General features: G+C 40.5%; 1 protein-coding gene across 1 annotated transcript in view; it reads right to left on the minus strand.

The window, feature by feature from the left end:
- Nucleotides 1-22,925, minus strand: part of LOC139179600 (cytochrome P450 3A24-like) — a 43,525-nt gene that overhangs the window by 16,662 nt on the left and 3,938 nt on the right. Inside the window, exons 2-7 of the mRNA XM_070779221.1 lie at nucleotides 22,370-22,463; nucleotides 20,469-20,521; nucleotides 16,749-16,848; nucleotides 13,045-13,158; nucleotides 12,715-12,803; nucleotides 9,543-9,691 (exon numbers count right to left, since the gene is read on the minus strand). Of these exons, the coding sequence (XP_070635322.1) occupies nucleotides 9,543-9,691; nucleotides 12,715-12,803; nucleotides 13,045-13,158; nucleotides 16,749-16,848; nucleotides 20,469-20,521; nucleotides 22,370-22,463 (599 nt within the window). The remainder of the gene's footprint in view (nucleotides 1-9,542; nucleotides 9,692-12,714; nucleotides 12,804-13,044; nucleotides 13,159-16,748; nucleotides 16,849-20,468; nucleotides 20,522-22,369; nucleotides 22,464-22,925) is intronic.

Raw genomic sequence — 22,925 nt, forward strand, 5'->3', positions numbered from 1 at the left:
TTGGAGGCCCCCAAAATCAAGTCTGACACTGTTTCCACTGTTTCCCAATCTATTTCCCATGAAGTGATGGGACCAGATGCCATGATCTTCGTTTTCTGAATGTTGAGCTTTAAGCCAACTTTTTCACTCTCTCCTTTCACTTTCATCAAGAGGCTTTTTAGTTCCTCTTCACTTCTGCCATAAGGGTGGTGTCATCTGCATATCTGAGGTTATTGATATTTCTCCCCGCAACCTTGATTCCAGCTTGTGCTTCTTCCAGCCCAGCGTTTCTCATGATGTACTCTGCATAGAAGTTAAATAAGCAGGGTGACAATATACAGCCTTGACGTACTCCTTTTCCTATTTGGAACCAGTCTGTTGTTCTATGTCCAATTCTAACTGTTGCTTCCTGACCTACATATAGGTTTCTCAAGAGGCAGGTCAGGTGGTCTGGTATTCCCATCTCTTTCAGAATTTTCCACAGTTTATTGTGATCCACACAGTCAAAGGCTTTGCATAGTCAATAGAGCAGAAATAGATGTTTTACCAGAACTCTCTTGCTTTTTCCATGATCCAGTGGATGTGGGCAGTTTGATCTCTGGTTCCTCTGCCTTTTCTAAAACCAGCTTGAACATCAGGAAGTTCACGGTTCACGTATTGCTGAAGCCTGGCTTGGAGAATTTTTTATTTTATTTTTAAACTTTACATAATTGTATTAGTTTTGCCAAATATCAAAATGAATCCGCCACAGGTATACATGTGTTCCCCATCCTGAACCCTCCTCCCTCCTCCCTCCCCATACCATCCCTCTGGGTCGTCCCAGTGCACTAGCCCCAAGCTTCCAGTATCGTGCATCGAACCTGGACTGGCGTCTCGTTTCATACATGATATTTTACATGTTTCCATGCCATTCTCCCAAATCTTCCCACCCTCTCCCTCTCCCACAGAGTCCATAAGACTGTTCTATACATCAGTGTCTCTTTTGCTGTCTTGTACACAGGGTTATTGTTACCATCTTTCTAAATTCCTTATATATGCATTATTATACTGTATTGGTGTTTTTCCTTCTGGCTTACTTCACTCTGTATAATAGGCTCCAGTTTCATCCACCTCATTAGAACTGATTCAAATGTTTTCTTTTTAATGGCTGAGTAATACTCCATTGTGTATATGTACCATAGCTTTCTTATCCATTCATCAGCTGATGGATATCTAGGTTGCTTCCATGTCCTGGCTATTATAAACAGTGCTGCGATGAACACTGGGGTACATGTGTCTCTTTCCCTTCTGGTTTCCTCAGTGTGTATGCCCAGAAAAATAAATGACCCAATCAAAAAATGGGCCAAAGAACTAAATAGACATTTCTCCAAAGAAGACATACAGATGGCTAACAAACACATGAAAAGATGCTCAACATCACTTATTATCAGAGAAATGCAAATCAAAACCACTATGAGGTACCATTTCACACCAGTCAGAATGGCTGTGATCCAAAAGTCTACAAGCAATAAATGCTGGAGAGGGTGTGGAGAAAAGGGAACCCTCTTACACTGTTGGTGGGAATGCAAACTAGTACAGCCACTATGGAGAACAGTGTGGAGATTCCTTAAAAAACTGGAAATAGAACTGCCTTATGATCCAGCAACCCCACTGCTGGGCATACACACTGAGGAAACCAGAAGGGAAAGAGACACGTGTACCCCAATGTTCATCGCAGCACTGTTTATAATAGCCAAGACATGGAAGCAACCTAGATGTCCATCAGCAGATGAATGGATAAGAAAGCTGTGGTACATATACACAATGGAGTATTACTCAGCCATGAAAAGAATACATTTGAATCAGTTCTAATGAGGTGGATGAAACTGGAGCCTATTATACAGAGTGAAGTAAGCCAGAAGGAAAAACATAAATACAGTATACTAACGCATATATATGGAATTTAGAAAGATGGTAACAATAACCCGGTGTATGAGACAGCAAAAGAGACACTGATGTATAGAATAGTCTTATGGACTCTGTGGGAGAGGGAGAAGGTGGGAAGATTTGGGAGAATGGCATTGAAACATGTAAAATATCATGTATGAAACGAGGCGCCAGTCCAGGTTCGATGCACGATACTGGAAGCTTGGGGCTAGTGCACTGGGACGACCCAGAGGGATGGTATGGGGAGGGAGGAGGGAGGAGGGTTCGGGATGGGGAACACATGTATACCTGTGGAGGATTCATTTTGATATTTGGCAAAACTAATACAATTATGTAAAGTTTAAAAATAAAATAAAATTAGAAAAAAAAAATGGGCCAAAGAACTAAATAGACATTTCTCTAAAGAAGACATACAGATGGCTAACAAACACATGAAAAGATGCTCAACATCACTTATTATCAGAGAAATGCAAATCAAAACCACTATGAGGTACCATTTCACACCAGTCAGAATGGCTGCAATCCAAAAGTCTACAAGCAATAAATGCTGGAGAGGGTGTGGAGAAAAGGGAACCCTCTTACACTGTTGGTGGGAATGCAAACTAGTACAGCCACTATGGAGAACAGTGTGGAGATTCCTTAAAAAACTGGAAATAGAAACGGCTTGGAGAATTTTGAGCATTACTTTACTAGCGTGTGAGATGAGTGCAATTGTGCGGTAGTTTGAGCATTCTTTAGGTAGTATACTCATTTTTACTATACTGATTCTTGTAATCCAAGAACATGGTATATTTCTCCCTCTATTTGTGTCATCTTGGATTTCTTTCATCAGTGTTTAAAAAAATTTTTTTTTACTTCAGCTGTCTCTGATTTTATTTTTTTAATATAAATATATATATTTTAATTGGAGGCTAATTACTTTACAATATTGTATTGTTTTGCCATACATTGACATGAATCCACCACGGGTGTACATGTGTTCCCATCCTGAACTCCCCTCCCACCTCCCTCCCCATCCCATCCCTCTGGGTCATCCCAGTGCACCAGCTCCAAGCATCCTGTATCATACATCGAACCTGGACTGGCGATTCATTTCACATATGATAATATACATGTTTCCATGCCATTCTCCCAAATCATCCTACCCTTGCCCTCTCCCACAGAGTCCAAAAGACTGTTCTATACATCTGTGTCTCTTTTGCTGTCTCACATACAGGGTTATTGTTACCATCTTTCTAAATTCCATATATATGCATTATTATACTGTATTGGTGTTTTTCTTTCTGACTTACTTCACTCTGTATAATAGGCTCCAGTTTCATCCACCTTATTAGAACTAATTCAAATGTATTCTTTTTAATGGCTGAGTAATACTCCATTGTGTATATGTACCACAGCTTTCTTATCCATTCATCTGCTGATGGACATCTAGGTTGCTTCCATGTCCTGGCTATTATAAACAGTGCTGCAGTGAACATTGGGGTACATGTGTCTCTTTCATTTCTGGTTTCCTCAGTGTGTATGCCTAGCAGTGGGATTGCTGGGCCATATGGCAGTTCTATTTCCACTTTTTAAAGGAATCTCCACATTGTTCTCCATAGTGGCTGTACTAGTTTGCATTCCCACCAACAGTATAAGAGGGTTCCCTTTTCTCCACTTCCTCTCCAGAATTTATTGCTTGTTGACTTTTGGATCGCAGCCATTCTGACTGGTGTGAAATGGTACCTCATAGTGGTTTTGATTTGCATTTCTCTGATAATGAGTGATGTTGAGCATCTTTTCAACATCATCAGTGTTTTATAGTTTTCTGTATACAGGACTTTTGTTTCTTTAGGTAAATTTATTCCTAACTATTTTATTCTTTTTGATGCAAGATGAATGGGATTGTTTCCTTAATTTCCCTTTCTGATTTTTCATTGTTAATATATAGGAATGCAAGGGATTTCTGTGAATTAATTTTATATCCTGAGACTTTACTATATTCATTTCTGGTGGCATCTTTAGGGTTTTGTATGTAGAGGATCATGTCATCTGCAAACAGTGTGAATTTTACTTCTTCTTTTCCCACCTGGATTCCTTTTATTTCTTTTTCTTCTCTGATTGCTATGGCTAGGACTTCCAAAACTGTGTTGAATAGTGGTGGTGAAAATAGAGACCCTTGTCTTGTTCCTGATTTTAGAGGAAATGCTTTCAAAGGAATCTTGAGGAAGAAGAATGGAACTGGAGGAATCAACCTTCCTGACTTCAGACTATACTGAAAGAAGGTGAGAGTATTAGTTGCTGAGTCCTGTCCAACTTTTTGTGGCCCCATGGTGTATAGTTTTTCTAGGCTTCTCTGTCCATGGGATTCTCCAGGCAAGAATACTGGAGTGGGTTACCATTTCTTTCACCAGGGGATCTTCCAAACCCAGGAACTGAACCCAGGTCTCCTGCACTGTATGCAGAATCTTTCCTGTCTAAGCCACCAGAGAAGACTATACTACAAAGCTATAGTCATCAAGACAGTATGGTACTGGCACAAAGACAGAAATCAATGTAGGTCAATGGAACAAATTAGAAAGTCCAGAGGAACATCCATGTACCTATGGACAACTTATCTTTGACAAAGGAGGCAAAAATATACCATGGAAAAAAGACAATCTCTTCAACAACTGGTGGTGGGAAAACTGGTTCACTATGTGTAAAAGAATGAAACTAGAGCACTTTCTGACACCATACACAAAAATAAACTCAAAATGTATGAAAGGCCTAAATATAAGACCAGAAACTATAAGTAGAGGAAAACAAAGGCAGAACACTCTCTGACATAAATCACTCCAAGATCCTCTATGACTGGCCTCTAAGAGTAATGGAAATAAAAACAAAAATTAACAAATAGAACTTAATTAAACTTAAAAACTTTTGCAAAATGAAGGAAACTATAATGAAGGTGAAAAGACAGCCCTCAGAATGGGAGAATATAATAAAAACAAATGAAGCAACTGACAAATAATTAATCTCCAAAATATATAAGCAGCTCATGCAGCTCAATATCAGGAAAATGAAGAACCCAATCAAAAACTGGGCAAAAGACCTAAACAGACATTTCTCCAAAGAAGACATACAGATGGCTAATAAAACATGAACTTCACTCATTATTAGAGAACTGTAAATCAAAACCACAATGAGGTATCATCTCACACCAGTCAGAATATCCATTATCAAAAAGTCTACAAACAATAAAGCTGGAGAGGGTGTGGAGAAAAGGAAACTCTCATAAACTGTTGATGTGAATGCAAACTGGTACAGCCACTATGGAGAACAGTGTGGAGATTCCTTTAAAAACTGAAAATAGAATTGCCATACCACCCAGCAGTCCCACTGCTGGGCATACACCCTGAGGAAACCAGAACTGAAAGAGACACATGTACCACAATGTTCATGGCAGCACTATTTATAATAGCTAGGACAGGGAAACAACCTAGATGTCTGTCAGCAGAGAATGGATAAGGAAATTATGGTACATATACACAATTGAATATTACTTACTATAAAAATAAATGCATTTGAGTCAGTTATAATGAGGTGGATGATCCTGGAACCTATTATACAAAGTGAAATAAGTCAGAAAGAGAAAGAAAAATACTGTATACTAATGCATATATATGGAATTTAGAAAGAAGGTACTGACAGTTCTACATGCAGGGCAGCAAAGGAGACAGATATAAAGAAGAGACTTTTGGACCAAGTGGGAGAAGGCAAGGGTGGGATGATTTGAGAGAATAGCACTGAAACATGTGTATTATCATATGTAAAATAGATGACCAGTGCAAGTTCGATGCATGAATCGGGGCACCCAAAGCTGGTGCTCTGGTATAACCCAAAAGGATAGGGTGCGGAGAGGTGTAGAAGGAGGATTCAGTATGGGGTGGACACATGTATACCCGTGGCCAATTCATGTTGATGGATGACAAAAACCTCACAATACTGTAAAGTAATTATCCTCCAATTAAAATTAATTAATTAATTGGAAAAAATATTAAACAGAAACTACTCAAAAAGAAATAGACAATGTGAATAGACCTATAAGAAATACAAAGTTTCATCTGATAATCAAGAAACTACCCACAATTTGACAATGAAAAGCTCAGGCGCAGATGGTTTCAATGCTGAATACTACTCAAATAATTAAAGAATTAATACCAATTTTTCACTAACTCATCCAACAAATAGAAGATGACAGAATACTTTGAAGGTCATTCTTCAGAATCAGTATTAACTTGGTGTGAGAAACAGAGTAAGATAGTAGAGGAAAAAAAAAAAAACTACAGATCAATGTGTCTTATGACCATGGATACACAAATCCTCAAGGGAATACTAGCAAACTGAATCTACTAATATATACAAAGATGTATACATCATATATAAGTACACTTTATCCCAGGAATGCAAGGTTATATAATATGCCATTTCAACAGAGAAAAAAAACAATGACCACACAATTATCTAATATGTGCATAAGAACCATGTGACAAAAATCCAATACACACTTGTGATTTTAAAAACTCTCAGAAAACAGGAACAGAAGGGTCTTTCATCAACCTGATAAAAGGAATCTATGAAAAACCCATAGTTAACAACTTACGTAAACCCATGCTACTGCTAAGTCACTTCAGTCGTGTCCGACTCTGTGCGACCCCACAGCCGGCAGCCCACCAGGCTCCCCTGTCCCTGGGATTCTCAAGGCAAGAACACCGGAGTGGGTTGCCATTTCCTTCTCCAATGCATGAAAGTGAAAATTGAAAGTGAAGTTGCTCAGTCGTGTCTGACTCTTAGCGACCCCATGGACTGCAGCCCACCAGGCTCCTCCGTCCATGGGATTTTCCACGAGAGAGTACTGGAGTGGAGTGCCATTGCCTTCTCCAATGTAAACCCATAGATAACACTAATACTTAACAGTGAAAAACTGGATGATTTCTCTAACATTAAGAATAAGACAAGGAAGCCTTTTTCACCACTTCTACTCAGAACTGTACCTGACATTCTAACCAAAAGAATTAATCAAGAAAATTAAAGAAACATATCCATATAGGAAATGAAGACTAAAATTCTATCATCAGATAACATGATCTTGTACACAGTGAATCCTAAGGAAGTCACTAAAAACCTATTAGAACTAATAAACAAGTTCAGTCAGGTTTCAAGATACAAGATCAAAATACAAAATCAATTGTATTTCTTTACATTGCAAAAAATAATCTGAAAGTCACATTGAAAAAACACTCAATTTATAATAACATCAAAAAGAATAGAATAAGTAGGAATTAAATAAAAGATGTAAAATTTACACTCTAAAGAGCACAAAACCTTGTTGAACTAAATTAAAGAAGACATAAGTAAATGAAAAACATGCCATGATCGTGAATCAGAACATTTACACTGTCAAGATGGCAAATCGACTGATATAAGGCATTTCCTTTCAGGACTCTAGCTGACCTCTTTGAAGAAATTGACTATCTTAGATTAAATTCATATGAAATTGCAAGGGGCTCAGAGAAGACAAAACATTCCTGAAAAAAATAATAAAGTTATAAAGACTCACATTTCCTGATTTTAAGACTTATCATAAAGTGACATTAATCAAGGCAAAGTGGCTCTGGCCTAAGGATGGATATACAGATTCATGGAACAGAGTTTTGAGTGCAGAAATATGCCCACATGCCTATGGTCAACTGAACACTGAAACTGTTTCCAAGACCACTCAATGGAGACAAAACAGTCTTTTCAATAAGTGGTGCTGAGACAACAGGATAGCTATAGGCAAATTACACCAGGAGTATTGATTTAAGTAATAACTGAAATTTGTACCTTTTGACCACCATCGTCCAATTCAATCTCCCAAACCCTATCTTTGGTAGTCAAAAATCTGACATCATTTTTCTATGAGTTCGGATTTCTTCCTTTGATTCAACATGTAAGTGTTTTTCTCTGTCTGACTTATCTCACTAAGCATAATTGCCAGGAGCCAGCACGGGAGTCCCCACCCATAACAAGGTTATGTGGGAGAGTTCTGGAGGGCAAGGCGAGCCAGAACTTGAGGGGTGCCCCTCTGGGCCTGCCTGAGCATCTACCCTAAAACCAGAGTCTGCCTGCTTTACTGCTTTGTGCTCTCACCTACACCTCTGACTTTACGGGGGGCTGTCCCCCACCACCATCTCTCTCTCTGAAAAAGAGTTAACTTACAGCTCCAGTTAATAAAGTTCCTGGGTGTGACAAGAGTGTTTTAGTTCACAAACCCCTCAGATGGCTCTCTAACTTGCCTGACGGGTTTACCCAGACTCCTACAGCTATGCATACAATTGTTTACAGTCTCCCAGCCTCGAGAGGCACGGGAAGCTTAAGATATTCAAATAGTATAGAGCCTCTCGGAAAGTTAGAAATTGTCAGAATAGAACTAGTAGAAGATTTTATTGTTGAGCCAATGCTTGCTGCCAAGTTTCCACATCCCCTGTATTGTATCCTTGGAAGTGTATTAATTAATATAGTTGGTATGTAGAAAAAATAAGTAGTGGCCTTGGTGTTAACAACTTTAGACCCTTAAGGTAATAAATTCTTTCCTTTGTTGTAAATCCATTGCACCTTTGCCCTATAGGAATGCAACTTTATCTAACACCTTCGGAGGATGGCGCCAACTTTAAAATAATTACTCTTAGAGAAAATAAGTCTTATGGTTGACAAACCTTTGTCAGAATCATAAAATGTTAACAGGCCTTCTGGCCAGAGGATGATGTAAATCACCTAAACCATTTGTATACGATAAATTTACAGAAAAGAAAGCCTGGTCTCAATAAGGATCAAAGACTGCTGATTTTGCATGATTTCACATCTCCTATTATCCTCTATGTGGAACTTAGGGTATAAAAGCCCCTGTTGAAAATAAAGCTACGGGCCTTGCTCACTGAAGCTTGGTCTCCCCGTGTCATTCTTTCTTGTTTCCTTTTCCTCCTTTTCTCTTCTGTTCTTCCTTCATGCCAAAATAATTTGGAGCAAGGGGGTCCTCTGCGACCACTTATTTGCCTGGGCTTCTAAGACCTACTCGAGAAGGTGCCTAAGGTGGGGCACCTTCCGCTATTCGAGAGGGCGCCTGCGGCCTCCGTGGTCAGAGCAAGTTTGGTGTCATGAACTTTATTGATTTCCCGCGTAAACCAGTTATTATTGAGCATCTAATAAATCTCTCAGCCTTTGCTATCCCTTAATCGCCAACGCGGTCATCCTGAGGGAATCCCTGGATCCAACCCGGGCTGGACCCTGGCACATAATACCCTCCATTGAGGTCCAGACACATTGCTGCAAATGGCAGGATTTCCTTCCTTTTCATGGCTGAATAGTATTCTGGTGTGTGTGTGTGTGTGGTGGGGGTGGGGGGGTATATACACCACATTTTCCCTCTATATTTATCCATCCATGGACACTTAGCTTGTAAAAACCATTGTATTGTATATTTTAAATCAGTGAATTGATGGTATTGAATTATATCTCAATAACCTTGTGAAAAAGAAGGAAGGAAGGGAGGGAAGGAGGAAGAGGGGAAGAAAGAACAAGAGGGAAGAAGGGATGGAGGGAGAAATACAGAAAAAGAAATGTAGTAGGACACTTACCTACTGAAAGTAGAAATGGATCAAGGATATCAAATCTTAAGAGCTTCTTGGCATTCTCCACAAAGGGATCTTGTGGGTTGCCAAGGGAATCAATATTCACTCCAAATGATGTGCTAGTAATCACATCCATGCTGTAGGCCCCAAAGACCCTGAGTAGAGAAAGATAAACACAGACAATTACAATCGGGACCAGTTGACTATCCATATCCAACACAGTTAACAAGAAAATCATATAAAATCAGATGCCCAGGCAAGACAGGTCAAGAGCCACACTCTCTCAGAACCACCTGCTGGATCATGGAAGACTGTCTGCTACTATCACTCACTCCTGAGGTGTGTATGAGTGTGAATGATGCAACTGTCCCCGTGCTGGGGGGACGGGGACACTAAGGCAAGTTAGACACCCCCCCTCAAACTCAAGGAGCTCAGTCACAGAAGGACAGAACCCATAATCTGACAAAGTACATAGTGTGCTTTGACTATGGGCAATAAAAGGTGTATATGGACTGTGTCTGAGCAGAGCAAAGGGAGCAAATTCACTCTTCCTGGGGAGTCAAGAAAGGGGACATTGATCTGGGTCTCACCTCACCACAGAATTGTGCTCAGAGCTGATGCCCCTTTAGTGCAAAAGCAGAGTTGATATACAATATCACATAGTTTCAGGTGTAGAAGGACGATTTTAAATACTCCATTTAAAGTTATTATTAAATACTGAATACATTCCTTGTTATGTACAGTCTATCCCTGTAGCACAATTACGTTATACATTGCAATTTGTACCTTTTAATCATCTGTCCTATCTTGCACTCCCCTTCCTACTTCCCACTGGTAACCACCACTTTGTTTTCTACACTGTGAGTCTGTTTCTGTTTTGTTATATTGATATTTATTCATTTTATTTTTAGATTCCACGTACAAATGATAACATGCAACTTTGTCATTCTCTGTCTAACTTATTTCACTAAGCATAATACCCTCTAGGTCCATACATGCGGTAAATGGCACAGTGTCATTCTTTTTTATGGTTCAGTAGTATTTCTTGTGGGGGTGCCTGTGTACACACATGTGCTGCATCTTCTTTAAGCATTCATCTACTGACAGATACTTATGCTGCTTCCGTATCTTGGCTTTGTAAATAAAGCTGATACAAACATTGGGGTGCATGTATCTTTTCAAATTAGTATATTCATTTTCACTGGATGTATACTCAGGGTGGAATTGCTGGATCATATGACAGTTCTTAGCTTCCTGGGTGGCTCAGTGGTAAAGAAACTGCCTGCAATGCAGGAGATTTGGGTTCGATCGCTGGGTCAGGAAGATTCCCTGCAGAAGGGAATGGCTACCCAATCCAGTATTCTTGCCTGGGAAATCCCATGGGCAGAGGAGCCTGGGGGCTACAGTCTGTGGGGTCACAGAGAGTGGGACATGATGGAACACAGACAATAGTTCTCTTTAAGCTTTTGGAGAAACCTCCATACCGTTTCCCACAGCGTCTGCATCAGTTTACAGTCCACCAACCTTGTACCAGGGTTTCCTTTTCTCCACATCCTCACCCAAACTTACAGGTGTTGGCTGATTTTGTGATTTTGATATGCATTTCTCTGATGATTTGCAATGTTGAACATCTTTTCAACTGTATATCTTCGCTTGAAAAAAATGTCTATTAAGATCTTCTGCTCATTTTTCACTGGGTTGTTTGTTATTTAGATATTGAGTTGTATGAGACATTTACATATTTTGGGTACTAATCTCTTATCATCACATCATTTGCAAATTATTTCTCCCATCTATTTATTAGGCTGTCTTTTCATCTTATCAATATTTTACTTCACTGTGTAAAAGACTTATAAGTTCAATTAGATAAAAGTAAAAAATTAGGTCATTTGTTTACTTTTGCTCTTGTTTTCTTTGCCTTAAGAGTTAAATCCAAAAACATATTGTTATGCTTTATGTCAAAGAGCATTCTGCCTATTGTTTCTTCTATGTTTTTATGGTTTCCAGACTTACATTTAGATCTTTAATCTATTTTGAGTTAGCTTTTCTATAGGGTATGAGAAAATGTTCTATTTTCATTCTTTTACATGTAGTTGTCCAGTTTTCCCAGTATACTTATTGAAGAGACTGTCTTTTCTCCATTGTATAGTCTTGCTTTCTTTATCATAGATTAATTGACTCTAAGTATATGAGTTTATTTTGGGCCTATCAATTTTATTCAATTGATATGTGTCTCTTTTGTGCCAGTACTCTCTAAAATCAGGAAAAGACAAGGATGCCCACTCTTCCACCTTCTATTCAATATACTATGGGAAGTCCTAGCCACAGGAATCAGACAACAAAAAGAAATAAAGGGCATCCTAATTGGAAGGGAACATGTAAAACTATTACTATTCGCAGATGAAACAATATTTTATATAGGCAACTCTGAAGTTCCACCAAAACTCTACTATAAATAAATTCAGTAAAGTGGCAGGTACATGATTAATTTGTAGAAATCTGGGTTCTTTTCTATACAGTAATAAAGAACAATCAGAAAGGGAAAATAATAAAACAATCCTGTTTAAAATCATATTAAAAAGAATAAGACACTGAGGAATAAACTTAACCAGGGAGGTGAAAGACCTATACTATGAAAACTATAAAACAATGAAGGAAACTGAAAGTGATACACGAAATGGAAAGATGTTACATGTACATGGATAGGAACAATTAATATTGCCTAAATGTCCATATTACCCAAAGCAATCTATAGATCTAGCATGATCCCTATCAAAATACCTGTGTTACTTTACACAGAACTAGAACAAATTATCCTCAAGTTTATATGGAACCATACAAGACCATAAATAGCCAAAGCAATCTTGAGAAAACCAACAGAGATGGAGGTATCATGCTTCCTGACTTAAGACCAAACTGTGTATTTTTGTCTCCCAGAATATCCAAGGTGACACTTAAGCAGATAAGTTAATCCTGGCTCATGTACACAGAAGATACCTTCTGATATTTTGATGAGCCAACACTCATTTTTAAGTGGCCGGCCAGTCGGAGTTGTAACACCATACACCTACTTCTGTCTGGTCACTAGAGTAACTCAGAAATAGGAGTTTGGCTCCAAGGCAGGAAACACAAGGGTCTCAGTGGAGCTCAGAGGACCAGCAGCTTCACCCCTACTTACTCTTTCATGTCGACGGACGTGCCTTTCTCTGCTTCCTTCCTCAGGTTCCTCACCAACACATCTCCATACTTCCCAATGATAGGGAACATCTAGACACAAAACACAACAGCACTGGAAGTTAAATGTGGAGACTCAAGTTTTAGAGAACTTTTCAAGGGCATGGAGGTTTAAGTGACATTTTATTATGAATCTGATGAGGTCTCTTCTAGGATGGGAAGATAAAAACCATTTTAGGAAACTCAAATTTGGCACACCACTCCTTGGACAGGGATATGAATTTATTTTCTACCTTATTCTTTAAGTTGCTCATGGAAAACCCTCTTCTTTTACCTCCTTGAGCTTCCCACTGGTGAAGGTTGGAGACAGCAATGTCCGTATTCTCTTCCATTGTTCATCCTCAGCCACAGAAACAGCATTTTTCATAACTCCCATTGGACCAAAAACCTAGAGTTGAAAGCAAATTTAACCCTACCTAAGTGTTGGAAGTCTCAACAGTTGTGGAAAATTTCTTAATAATTTGGGAACAATGTATTCAACAAATCTTTAGTGACTATCTACGTAGTACCAGGCCCTATGCTAGATGAACAATAAACTTTATCCTGAATATCTAGGTTCTGTGAATGTGGAAGAGACATTCAGCCACTTCACGTGGTTTCCAGCCTTCATATTCCAATCTCCTTTTAAACGCAAATGACCCATGTAGTACAGAAAGGGTTCTTCCAGGGGGATAGAAGGGAATAAGATCTTGTTCATCTTCTTGGGCTATGCAGAGAAGAAAGGGATTTGTGACAGCCAGCCAGATAGCCTTGACAGACTGCATTTTGCCTCAGATTACTTCTGTCTTTACATATATTTACAGCCTGATCAACTGGAAAAAGGAATGTGCTGAATTGATGGGGCTTTTTAAGTAGTACTAATTACACAAAAGTTTATGAAACTATTTCAAATTCTGAAAATAATTGTGCAATGACATGGAAAACATTTTCCCCTACATTTTCCCCCAGGAATAGAAGGGGGAAGAAGACAACTCTATTTCTCAGCTTGGGACAGGCGTATGAAGCCAGCCTGTTTGAAAATCCCCTCAATCTTTCAAATTTATATTTTGTTTTAAAATAGATTGCTCCAACACTCATTCATGATAAAACTCACAAAACAGGAAGACAAAAAAATTTCCTCAACTTGATAAAGAGCATCTACAAAAAGACCTACAGCTAATATCACTTTATGATGAAATACCAAAGTGACATCTCCAAGATAGGAGACTCGTCACCAGAGTAGGAGACTCCAGATTTTGTTGTCTCACAATTAGACAGCCCACAGTAAATGAAAATAGGTTTAAAAAGGTCAACAATACAACAGAGCACACTTGAAAACAGCTCACAAAAAAAGTAAGGAGAAGAGTTGCATATTGTTTGCATCATCCCTTCCCTTAGGCCAGCACCTCTCAGCAGCAAGAGGAAATTCCCCAGCTTGAGACATTTTCCCTTGCTGGAAAAAAGAGAAAAAATGACTAAAAGAGACAACAGGATCAGTGACCAGTTTCTCCAGCCTTTCAGAACATTGCACAAATGACCTGCTTTGCTTTCACCCTTCCCAGAGAAGAGCAGAGCCGAGACATCTAGAGACAACTAGGAACAAAGAAGAAGGGCAGGGACTACCAGTGTCAACCACGCAGCAGGAGTGACTATGGTTCTCTGTATCCTCCTCTGCAGAAAACCCCAGAAACTTTGCTATGACGAAACCAAGTGCCAGCATAGTCATTGAGCAACCTCTGAAAATTTTGGTGCTGATCACTCCCCAGGGTTCTACATTAGCAGACTCCAGTGCCCTAAGTCCTATCTTCCCCCTCAACCCCCAAAAGAGCTGCTCCAGCCAGTGATGCCCTGAGACCCAGGATTCACACTGGCTGCCAGCCCCGATCTTTTTGGCTGGGTATGTGCAAAACCCCATCCCAGACCCTTGCAGCTGCTCTATACTACATCAGTGGAAAGCGGTAGGTATAATGTGCTTTTGTAGCTACACAAACATACACACACAGCTATCTGTCTTTATCTGTATTTATCTGTCATCTGCCTATATCATCTGACCTGTTATCATCTATCTACATACCAAAGTGTGGATTTACACTGATAATTTAGTTGGTGACTCCGCAGGGTTTAGTCTAGTTTCTCAGTCTCTGAACCTGTGACTTCTTCTCCAATGGTGAGAATGCCAGCTTCCATCATCCTTTCTATATTATTACTTGATCAATCCTCCTTTATGTACCCAATCCACAATGCATCCCTTTCCACTCACGATGCCCTCTCACCCTACTAGCCACCACCACAAGTGAGTATTTTGGTTTCCCTTACCAGTGAAAGTGAAAGGGGCTTCCCTGATAGCTCAGTTGGTAAAGAATCTGCCTGCAGTGCAGTAGACCTTGGTTCGATTTCTGGGTCAGGAAGATCCCCTGGAGAAGGGAAAGGCTACCCACTCCAGGATTCTTGGGCTTCCCTTGTGGCTCAGCTGGTAAAGAATCTGCCTGCAATGCAGGAGACCTGGGTTCAATCCATGGGTTGGGAAGATCTTGAGAAGGGAAAAGCTACCCAGTCCAGTACTCTGGCCTGAAGAATTCTATGGACTCTATAGTCCATGGGGTCTCAGAGAGTCGGACATGACTGAGCTACTTTCACTTTCACTTTACCAGTGCCTGGCTGCCAACCCTATGGAAACCCTCCCCTCCCTACTCGGTCTCTGACTTGGAGCCACTGTCCTCCTTCTCTGGCCCCACCCTGACGTGTGAGGCTGCCCACCTTCTGTGGCCCACCTTCGGGTTTAGGACTGGAATGTCCAGGAAGAGACGGCAAGCAGGGGAAGGAGAGGGGAGGGAAGGGACAGGAAAGGGAAGAGATGGCAGGCAGGGGAAGGAGAGGCGAGGGAAGGGGCAGGAAAGGGAAAGGAAGAGCCACGTGCAGCTTCTGACCCCACTGAAACTGACCAGTGCGTGTAGCCTTTCTCCCAATCAACTGATCAATCAGCCACCTTTAATTCAACATTCATGGTGTTAAGGCAGTTGCAGGAGTCCTACCCTACTGCCTCCAACCGCACTAGAGCTGCCCAGTTAGTGCCACTGCTGATGCTATGTGGACCCAGGATCCACACCAGCAGCCAATCTTTTTCAATGCGCATGTGCAAAACACCATCGGAGGGCCCTGCAGATGCCCAGATGCCTAAAGCCAGTCCTTACTACTGTCACTCAACTGTACTGACACCTGCCCACAGCTAACCTCTGCAGCCACACACCTGCCCACTGCCAGGCTCAAGCCCGAGCACAGCAATGAAGACCCAGGGGAGCAAAAAATAAAATAAATAAATTACTTTTAATAGATAGTCTTTCCATAAACGGTGCTGGAGCAAATCATACATTTAGATGCAAAAAAAAAAAAGCAAGCTTAACCTCACATGTTACACAGAAACACAAAATGGATTATAGACTTAAAGGTAAAACATAAAATGATTTAATGTTTAGGGACAAAATAGGAGAAAATCTGCAATGCCTAAGATATTTTGGACTTGACAACAAAGGCAAAATCCATAAAAGGGAAAACTGATAAATCACTCATCAAAATTTAAAGAGCAATATTTGCTATGCTAAAGATCCTGATAAGAGGAAAAAACAAGCTACTTGCCACAAATATAAAAAAAATAGTAAGAAGGAGCCTTGTAGGGATGGAATAGTTCTGTACATTGATTGTCATGGTAGCTACAAAATCTACATCTAGGACTCATTTTCACAGAGCAAAACATACAAAATGAGTGAGCATGAAACTGAAGAAATGACAATATGCTCTGTGGATGGTATGAATGTCAATTTTCTGCTTTGAAACTGTAGTCTAATTAATCAATGTATTGCCATTGGAGGGATCAGAATGAAATGTACATGACATCCAGCCTCTCTGTGTTTTTCTCTTTTAACAACATCCTGTGAATTTATAATATATTTCAAAATGCATATCTAACAAACAAATTGCAAATTAAAAAAAATGGATGCCTACCCTCCGGTTTGTGAAGACAGAATAACATTCTTTCACTAGTACTGTTTTGATCATGTCTGGATCCGTGATAACCAACAGAGGATGTTTACCTTCAAAAATCCTGTGTAGGGAAAACAGAGCTGATTAAACTTAAGGAGCCATTTTCTGCAGCTGGAGCCATACCTGGAAGTCCAGATGTTTATCTTAACATTACATAATCCATCCTTCTAAGGTCATCATTAAAAATACCATGAAAACACTACTAATTCTAGGTCATGGGTATATGGGTATTTCCTATATCATTTTCCATAATTTTTATAGGTTTAATGTATTTCATTGGAGAAGGCAATGGCACCCCACTCCAGTACTCTTGCCTGGAAAATCCCATGGATGGAAGAGCCTGGTGGGTTGCAGTCCATGGGGTCGCTAAGACTCAGACACGACTGAGCGGCTTCACTTTCACTTTTCACTTTCATGCATTGGAGAAGGAAATGGCAACCCACTCCAGTGTTCTTGCCTGGAGAATCCCAGGGACGGGGGAGCCTGATGGGCTGCCGTCTCTGGGGTCGCACAGAGTCGGACACGACTGGAGCGACTTAGCAGCAGCAGCAATGTATTTCATTATCAAGAAAAAAGTTAGGTTAGTAAATAACTGAAGAAAGCAAATTATCTGAAAATTAAAAAATAATTAAGGGGAGACCATCTACTCAGTCATTTTTGGAGATGTACCCAAAGCATGAAAATACATATAATATTAGATGAAAACTGTAGACACATCTATCATAAATATGTAACAATATATCTGCAAATGGAAGAAGATTTGGAATGCTTCACAACTGACAGTGGGATTATGAAAGATTTTCTCTTTTGTCCTATTTTCTAAAATTTGCTTATTAGTTAATATTTTTTAAGGAAAAATTTTAAATAGTGAGATCTCCTTGGTAGCATCAAGTTCAGGATAATCTGAACAAAAGGAAAAAGAGAATGAAAAAAAATCAGAAAAGCATGTATAACTCATCTTTTAAATATTTTCTTTTCATTACATGGGTCCCATGGGCCTCAGGCTCCATGTCAGTGACATCCATCACCAGCTTGGCAGGCCCACATTTGACCCACCTATCACACAAAGCTGACTCCTCAGATGTGACATGTCACTGTTTGACCTGATCTCCTGACTGTCAGGATGTCCCTTCATGGGAATGGGCCACTGGAATGACATTTACTCTGAGTTATTTACTGTCTTCTGATATTTTGGTTTCATTATCAATCACTTACAATGGCTAGAACTAATTGGAAGATTTTCTACATGTTCCCTTAATTAAAGAGATTTAGGATTAAAAATAAATGATGTTTGGTGCCATCCTAAAATGTTCTAAGAAAACAAAGGTTTTAGAAATTATCACTGGTATTTATGCTCACAAATCTATAAAATGCTAATATAAAAGTCAGTTTTTGGTTGCTTAAGGGAAGTAGGAAGTGTGTTTTTGGTAAAAAGGGTATGAGGAATGAAATTGCATTTTGTGAAGGGAAAAGGAAGTAAGCCTAACTTACAGGTGGCTTTTTAGATGGACGTCGACAGTAATGGGTACAGAAAGGGATAAGGTTTGTGAAAAGCCAACCCTGAGGAAAAGTTTTGTATATGGTTATGCTAGGTAGTTAGAGTAGGGAAAAAGAGTCCAAAATGGCAGTGTCTAAAAGACAAGGAAGGGAAAAGCCTGTGAAAATAGAACAAAGGAAGGTCCGAGGACCAGGATGAAGACCTCAAGTAGAACAAACAGCACTCCTGGCTAAGCCCAGTTTGCATAGGGCAGGCCCAGGGGGAGGAAGAAACATAAAAAGAGGAGCCAAAGCGCCTGCTCTCTCTCTCTCTCCCGCACGCTGGCGCGCTCCTCCACTCTCTTCTCTTCTCTTCTCTTCGTGTCTTTGGGTTGGCATGCCCTCACGCTTTGAGGATGGATTCTCCTGCTATCTTCTAAATAAAATAGAGCCATAACACTGATTTGCCTAAGAGCTATAACATGGTTTGTCCAAGACCCGAGAGCTGTGACGCACCGAGGGCTTTAATGTCCGTCGCTCCAAATCTTTGTTGTGGATGAGACAGAACCGAGGAGCGTACACTCGCCTGACAGTTAGGACTAAGTTTGGGGCTTCCCTGGTGGCTCAGATGGTAAAGCGTCTGCCTGCAATGCTGGAGACCCGGGTCCCTGGGTCAGGAAGATCCCCTGGAGAAGGAAATGGCAACCCACTCCTGTACTCTTGCCTGGAAAAGTCCATGGACAGAGGAGCCTTGTAGGCTACAGTCCATAGGGTCGCAAAGAGTCGGACACGACTGAACGACTTCACTTCACTTCTACATGTTCCCTATTCCTCCTTTAATTCCACAGAAGAATTTCAAATCGTTTTGTGATCACACATAAAAATTACGGAGAAACACTGCGCTTACTTCTGCCCATTTCCAAAGGCTGTTATAAAACTCAGAGGGTGTAAGTGGGTGTCAAGAGCATTTAGTGCTGAAGCAGTGACAGGAGGGATTGAGGAGGCACTTAATCTGCTCTTCCACCTGACTGACCATATTACTTGGACGATTCTCTTCTTCCCCTCATGGTTTTGCAACAACACTTGGGTGGATAAGAGATAGTGGTTTCAGGTGACCCTTTATATTCATGATGTCACTCCCGTCTTAATAATTTCTCTCACTAACAGTCACAATTCAGGTATTTGAACTCACCTCAGATCATAGTGATTCTGTGTACAGGTGAGTGGGGTCAAACTCTATATTTATAACAGGTTTTCCCAGGTGCTCCTCATACATCCATGCATGAGAACCATTTTCTAAAAGAGAACTGGGATCCACCATGAAAAACGGACTCCAGCCCGAGCTCACAGGTACTAAGCATTGGAGGGGCAGCTGGAGCTGGGCCAGTAGTGTCCCAGTGCTATGTATTCTTCCCACTCAAGCAGGTCGACATTTGGGGCCATGGCAACTCACAGGTTCCCATGGTTTCTGAGGGCCTCATGAGAGAAGATGAAGAGGTCCGGACAGGTAGAGCCTCTGCCACTTGCTGTTGGCAAAGAAGCACCACAAGACACCTCTCCCTCTGCTCTCACCAAACCTCCAACAACTCCTAAAGCCCACCTGACAGACTCTGGGTTAGATATATATACCCTACATCTCCTCAAAATCGGAGAAAAACAGTGGATAAAACAATCATTGAATACAATTCTACTGGAAAATCTTACCTGAAACAATTAAAAAACAAACAAACAAACTCCATACATGCAGAGAAAGTAAAAAGCTGAGCAGATATGATTTCCCATTATGTTAACCTATAACCCTCATCTATTTTTCCAAACTGCTAAGTCGCTTCAGTTGTGTCCAACTCTGTGCGACCCCATAGACGGCAGCCCACCAGGCTCCCCCGTCCCTGGGATTCTCCAGGCAAGAACACTGGAGTGGGTTGCCATTTCCTTCTCCAATGCATGAAAGTGAAAAGTGAAAGTGAAGTCGCTCAGTTGTGTCTGACTCTTCGCAACCCCATGTACTGCAGCCTACCAGGCTCCTCTGTCCATGGGGTTTTCCAGGCAAGAGTACTGGAGTGGGGTGCCATTGCCTTCTCGGAAGCTTTACAGCAAATGACTTCATTCCAAGAAGCTCTGGACTGAGAGTGCCCTCCACACCACCAAGGGGAGGGCAGGATTATTATAAGAAGTGTGTCCGATTGGAATTTTCAGAATACTCACCCCCACATTTTCCCATACTTTTTAAAACATTCTTCATCAAACTCACAAACACCCTATAAGGAAAAACAATATTACATTATTAATATCCTGTATTGAACCCTATCTCTAATTCACAAAACTACTATTTTTCACTGGCAGTTGGAGGGAAGATCTTATTCACAAATGTCTTAAGGGAAAGGAGAGAAAACAGAGGAGATATTTGTAACTGACAATTTAAAATCACTCTTGAATATTCTTTGAATATTATAGACACTAAACACTTACCCCTGTCAGTGAATACTAATTACTCCTCGTCTTCTGAAGGCTTTTTATTGTGCATGTGTTGTCTAAAATCTCTTAATCTCTAATCCACCATGGACATTTGAGAAAACTGGAAATGAGGGAAGTAAGGGTTTCCTGCACACACTTTCCTCTCCTAGTGTAACAGCCTTTTCATTTCTCTCATGAGCTCTTCCTAGAATTTCAGCAGAATAAGGAAGCTAAAGCACCAGTAATGTCTTCTAATCTCGCAGATTTAAAGACGTCTAAGGGGTGTGTGTTCCATGAGAAAGTAAATGAGTGATTGAATGAATGACAAAGTGGACTCGCCTTCTAGTTTTCCAGCTCAACGCAGAAAAGATGGGGCGATGCCACAAATATACAAAGAACAGTGCGTTTTAAACACCTGGCCTGAGTTTTTACTTCTATAACTTAAAAAAAGCCTGTCCCTAAGTTTCTATCATGATATTTAATGCTTTACCAAGTAAATGAAGGTCCCAGAAATGTGAGTTGGGGTGCATCTACTATGGAGTTCACCTGGGAAAGGTGGAGAGGAAATTACTGCTTCTTCAGATGGAAAAATGTTCAGGAAATTCTGAGGCAGTAACGAGACAGTGAAGACCTCAGTTGGGAGAATCAGGATCTGAGAAACAAGCCTCATGTCTGCAGGACAGGAAATCTAAGCCAGAGAGCAGCCCGCATACAGGGCTCTGCCCCTGCACATCATAATGCAGCTCACGACCTTCAGTTCAGGGGCCAGGCCCTGGGGGAGGCATCAGAGCTGAATGAATATCAGAATTCACAGTCCATCTGCCACCTGGTACATTCCTTTCAGTTAAATTAAACTTCTAATAATTTTGTCAAATCATATCCGTTCTAGTGATTTTTGTATATGTGATTCTGCCTTATTTTGTAAAAAACTTCACAACTTATTTAGTGGTTAAATATCTGATAAATAGACAACCTTGCCTCAGTTACACTCATTCCCTGCTCAAACTCATCCATGAGTTGCCTGCTTTGAAGGCACAGAAAAAGCAGAAAGTTTTTGGTCCATTTTTTATATCCCCAAAGATGTCATGTGTAGCAAGAGGTAGAGCATAAAATGGGGGGGGGGGGGGGGGAACCCACAGGCATTAGCAGTTCCTGAGAGAATCCAAGTATGTACAAATTACCTGATACATTAGAATTGAAGCATCCAAGCAATTCAGGAGAAAGGAGAAAAAAGGGTACCCAGAGCTTATGCTACCAACAGGACTCGTCTAACTATACTGTACACTGCTTAATGAGCCACAACCAGGCATCCCTTCATGCTTTTCTCCTGATAATTAGTAGGACTTTGCCTTGCTGGGAATCTGCACCTGGCAGAGAGAAGATCTTCTTCACAAAGCTTATAAGATGGAACTTCAAGTCCTGTGCTGACTCAGTCAAGAGAGCTCAACTGTCTGAGGAGGCAAACCTGAGGCTCTTAACAGCCGACAATAGAGGCCTGGGGTATAGAAGGCATGTGTGGGTGGGGCCTATGATGTGATTTCTGGGAAATATCAAAACTGACAACTGCCTACTGAGGAGGAGAATTTTACTATGGAAGTCAGCTGGGATTTGCAACCATAGGAAGCCAAAAAGGGACATCAAGCAATATGCACCTTTCGGTAGGATAGAACGTTTCCGAAAAGAGGCAGAGGTCTTGGGCCAGGAACCCCCAGCTTCTTAAACAGTCCATGTGAATAAGTTCCATATCTATAAAGTGAAAGAGAAAATCCAGGTCAGGGATTGTGGAATAAGTGCTGGAGCTGGCTAGTCACTGATTCAGAACTGGAACCATCAGCCTACAGAAGCAACACGTAGGTGATAAATACCAGCAATTCCAAAAGCAGTAATTACTTTTGTTGATCATGTTCTTTCCATCCTCCACAGTGAGACCATAAATAGCAGCTGAAATCTTGATGTCCCAATCCTATAGAGTGGATGCTTGATAAATGTTTATAATTTCAGAGCTTCTGAGAGGTTTATGCTATAATTCCTCCAAAAATATCATTCATATGTATTTAGTAAGTGGATTCTTAGTGGTTCCACTAAAGTGGTTTAGAGATTCTCATTCTAGATACAAAGGGGAAATTTTCCTGTCTCAAACATGAGATTTTGGTTATCTGTGTCCACCCAATGACAGAGTTACTAGACTCTACCTTGGCCTGTTCTTAT

This window comes from Bos indicus, chromosome 25 (genome assembly GCF_029378745.1).
Source record: "Bos indicus isolate NIAB-ARS_2022 breed Sahiwal x Tharparkar chromosome 25, NIAB-ARS_B.indTharparkar_mat_pri_1.0, whole genome shotgun sequence".
Lineage (NCBI taxonomy): Eukaryota > Metazoa > Chordata > Mammalia > Artiodactyla > Bovidae > Bos > Bos indicus.